We start from the raw sequence: 4,806 nt of genomic DNA, 5'->3' as shown, positions 1-4,806 counted from the left end.
AAGACAGCTCAAGGGGATGCTTTCTTCCTTCTATCATGTTGGTTGAGCCCTTGCTATTGGCATCAGATCATCAGGGTTTGTGGTCTCTGCTAAGATGGTCTTCTATGCCAGCAATGTCTGGTCATCCATAAAGTTAGTATTCCTGGGCATTGATGATATAGATTATTGAGCACGTGCTCTGTATGTCCATGTCTTTATACCCCAATACCTCACACATACTTCTGTGTGCTCACTCCATTATACACACTTTTTTCCATAAAATCTCCACCATATTTTGTGTCATGTTATTACTTACTTTAAAAGAATTTTACTAATGCATAATTACTTTTTTCACAGACCAGAAATATATAATGTATAAAATCTAGTTAGTTGGCGTATATAAAATATTTATACGTAAAAATAATATACAGCTAATTTCGTTATTTGGATGTCTCTGTGTGTCATACATCTGTGGAGACTTTTATTTCTCAGCAGCCTCTGATCACTGTGAAAAATCTCTTGAATAAGGGTCAGCAGACAATACATATTTTTCAACCTTAACAAATAACTTCTAATTAAATCTGTTGCATATATAACCTCTTGGGGGTAAAAAACTCAGTGTAAGACAGGGACTCTTAATCAGTAATAGCATTAGAGATGCCTTTTGAGGTAGTAAGCCCATGGATAAAGTTGGCAATTTTGTTTGCTATAGAATACAAATTATGTTGTTTAATCCTTTCAGCAATGGCAATTTTCATAAATATTTCTCATGTTATTTTTTTGTCATAGTGACATAAACACATGGAGCCAAGAAACAATACTCATATTTTAGAATTCATTCTATTGGGATTTTCACAGGACCCAAACCTACAGCCTGTTATATGTGGCCTTTTCCTCTCCATGTACTTGGTCACTCTAGTTGGAAACTCGCTCATTATTCTCTGTATCATCTCAGATGCCAACTTGCACACGCCCATGTACTTCTTTCTCTCTAACCTGTCATTTGTGGATATCTGCTTTACTTCCACCACTGTCCCAAGGATGCTTGTGAATATTCAGACAGAGAGAAAATCCATTGGCTATGCAGACTGCATCACCCAGATGTACTTCTTTCTGATTTTTGTGGAACTGGACAACTTCCTCTTGGCTGTAATGGCTTATGATCGTTATGTGGCCATCTGTCACCCACTGCATTACACTGGCATCATGAACCGCAGACGGTGTGGATTTCTGGTTCTTGTGTGCTGGGTTGTGAGTGTTCTACATGCCTTGTTACAAAGCATGATGGTGTTGCGGCTGTCCTTCTGCACAGACCTGGAAATACCACACTTCTTCTGTGAATTGAATCAGGTGGCACAGATAACCTGTTCTGACACCTTCCTCAATGATGTGGTCATGTATTTTGCACTTGTGGTATTGGCCATTGTTCCTCTGTCTGGCATCCTTTACTCTTACTCCAAGATAGTGACCTCCATTCGTGCAATCTCCTCCGCTCAGGGGAAGTACAAAGCATTCTCCACTTGTGCCTCTCACCTCTCAGTTGTCTCCTTATTTTACTGCACAGGGCTAGGAGTGTACCTCAGCTCCGCAGTAAGCCACAGCTCACAAGCAAGTGCAACAGCCTCCGTGATGTACACAGTGGTTACTCCCATGCTTAACCCTTTTATTTACAGCCTGAGAAATAAAGATGTAAAAGGAGCCCTGAAGAGGCTCTTAGGGATAAAACTAGATTAATTTCTTTACCCTGGGGTGGAAGAATTTACTTTTATCTCCATCATCAAAGCTTCAAAGACATAAGCTTGGATTCTGGGATTAGATGGAAGAAGCAGAATGTGTTTTGTTTATTTTCTTGAGTTTGCATTGCCTGAGTCCAGCCTTAGTGCTCTATCCGGCCTTTGTTAAAAGTTCATCTCTGTCAGCATTTGTTCCATCCATTGTCACAACTGCCCAGTTATTCCAGATACCAGGCCAGAAGTATTTGGAAATGCATTTGCCTCATCTGAAACTTGCATTTTAAGACACAAGACAAATATGTCTTAAAAGTAAGTACTTTCTTCTAACATGACATATATTAAGTTCACAAATATTTATTCTGTTTTACAAAAAGACACTCATGAATTTTAGTGTATATTAACAATAAAAGGTGCATTTAGTATTTAATGCAATTCATAAGCTTTTTGTAGAGGAAATTCTGAGGACATATCTCTCTTCTGCATGTCAAATTTTGTACAAACTACATTGATTGTTTTTTGTAATATGTAATATGGGATTTAATATACTGGTATGTTTATCATCAAAGATTATAACAGTTCATTCATTCATTTTTATTGACACATAGGATTTGCTTCGGTTTGTGAGCTATAATGTGATGTTTTAATCCATGTATACAATGAGTAGTGGTCAATCAAAGTAACTACTATATCCATCATGTTTGATCATAAGCTCTCTCCTCCCCCAATGCCTCCCATACCCCTTTACTTTTCCCCCTTATCCAACTTTGTATTATTTCTCTCTCTTAAAAACCCAAAATTAACACAAAACCATAATAAAAAATTACAGGCACACACCCAGAAAGAAACATTTTTGTATTGGCTTGCTACTTCTGAGCATGTGACCTTCCTTAGACTATGGTATATATACCCATTACTGATTTTTCTATCTCTCAGAAGCTATCAATTGCAAATAACTTAGTTGGGGGAATAACTCTGCCTATTTGCCCCTGTCTATCCTGGAATTTTGTATGATTTGAGCCTATTTATGTCTTATGCATGATGCTACAGCCTCTGTAAATTCATATTGCACCAGACCTGTTGTGTCTGCAAAATACTATTTCTTTAAAGTTGTCTACCATGACAGTCTCTTTCAATCACACTGCTTTCTCTTCAGCATGGATATATAACCTTGAGAATGAGGTAATAATAAAGACATCCTTTCTGGAAGTGAATGGATGAAAGGCTGTCAGTCTCTGCTCATTGTTAAGTTGTGGGTATCTGTGTTTACTAAGCTTCTTTGGTAAACATTGAGAGATACATTTCTATGTGAGTATAAACATTTTATAATTATTTCATCAAGACTAGTTTTATTGAAAATTTCTTATAATAGAATAAAAGCTGTAGATTTTTCCATTAGAATCAATATGGTATCAAATATGGAAAAAGCAAGTTGGTGTTTATATAGAACCTTCATCCCTATTGACAATCATTCACAAGCATTGGAAAGTATTATATACAGTAAAGAAAGAGAAAATAAACTATCAGTCTTATGTAGCTCTGAGCTCTGCAAGACAGAACTTGGGCCTGCAAGATTATACACATTGGTGCAACAGTGGCATGATGTTATGAGAGTAACCATAACATAAAACATTGGATTTAAAGCTCACTCCATGAGATAAAACCTATACACAGCACTGTTACCATGCCAAGAACCCCAGTCTAGATAGATACCAGTGCTAGGGGGTTGTAGTGATAGAAATAAAACACCAGGAAAATCTATTAAATTTTCTAAATGAGTATGGATTGGGAAAGTAATAAAAATTATTACAGAATTAAAGAACAACCCTGGGAATCTTGTTTTGATCTAACTTTTCTTACATTAATCTTAGATATTTATTTAGATATATCTCAATATTTATTACCTATATAAATATCTCAAGAATGATACTTTATTATAATTTTATTAGATAAAACCATCAAGATGGAGACGGCTCATTGGTTAAACCAGATTTAATTCCTGGTGGGTCTCAGCCATCTACAATTCCATTGCCAGGAGACTTGATACCTTCTTCTAGCCTTTGGCAACACATGATACAAAGACATATGCACAAGCAAAATAATATCTACACAACATAAAATTTTAAATGAGATATCACCATTGTGGAAAGTGTTCATGGATCTCATCTCTCTCCCTCCCTTTCCCTCTCCCTCCTGAACCCCCTCCTCCTGACCCTCTACCATCTCCCTCTCTCTTCCACTACTCCCTCTCCCCTCCCCTCCCTCTTCTTCTCTCTCTTCTCTTAGTTCTCCTTCTCTCTGCCCCCTTTTTCTCATTTTCTATACTATTCTGTATGCTTTATATATACTATAAAGGATCATATTTTATAGCCCAAATTGGACTAAAGTTTATGATCCTCCTGCCTAAACCTTCCAAGTTTCACAACGTGTGCACCTCTTTTCCAGACTGTGTTACTTCTTACACATCCATACAAATCTACGATTACTTCTAAATACAAGATTATGTAAAATTAAATGAAGAAGTTGAAGGTACACAAGAGCTTTTCTTTAAGATTTGAATTTTGTTTTTATCTGGAACATGTGGTGTCAGTACACAGGGAGGTTCATTCAGTAACAAACTAAATTAAATTTAAATTACCATCATCTGGCTAAGTAAAAAAAAGTGTGAAATTTACAGATGCAATTACATGTTTTCTTTGATATATGGAATTTAGAAAAAAAGCATATGAAATTAAAAAACTTGTAGGTGTTTTATGTTTCTCTTGCTGTGATGATAAAATGTCATGACAAGAAACTTGTAGAAAAAAAAAGAATTTATTTTGGATTATGTTTCCAGAGGTAGACTACATAATGACACAGAAAAATGTGGAAACCAGAGAGGAATCTAAAGATCATATCTTAAACACAGGAAGCAGAGTGATAAAAGGAGGGGGGACAAATCTATAAATCTTTTAACACCATCCCAAATGATGTACTACCTACAACAAGGATCAATGTCCTAACACACACACACACACACACACACACACGAGAGAGAGAGAGAGAGAGAGAGAGAGAGAGAGAGAGAGAGAGAGAGAAAGATTCAACAAATTGTTTT

The 4,806-nt window shown here is 36.3% G+C and overlaps 1 protein-coding gene across 1 annotated transcript; it reads left to right on the top strand.

Moving 5' to 3' along the window:
- Positions 1–780: 780 nt before the first annotated feature.
- LOC308435256 (olfactory receptor 1078-like) lies at positions 781–1,713 on the top strand (the record flags this gene model as incomplete). The annotated part of the gene is made up of 1 exon (XM_080935935.1): positions 781–1,713. The coding sequence occupies one exon, from the start codon at positions 781–783 to the stop codon at positions 1,711–1,713; it is 933 nt and encodes a 310-aa protein (XP_080792061.1).
- Positions 1,714–4,806: the final 3,093 nt, after the last annotated feature.

This window comes from Micromys minutus (assembly GCF_963924665.1).
Source record: "Micromys minutus genome assembly, chromosome: 22".
Taxonomy (NCBI): Eukaryota; Metazoa; Chordata; class Mammalia; order Rodentia; family Muridae; genus Micromys; species Micromys minutus.
This window is presented reverse-complemented; position numbering and strand designations above follow the sequence as displayed.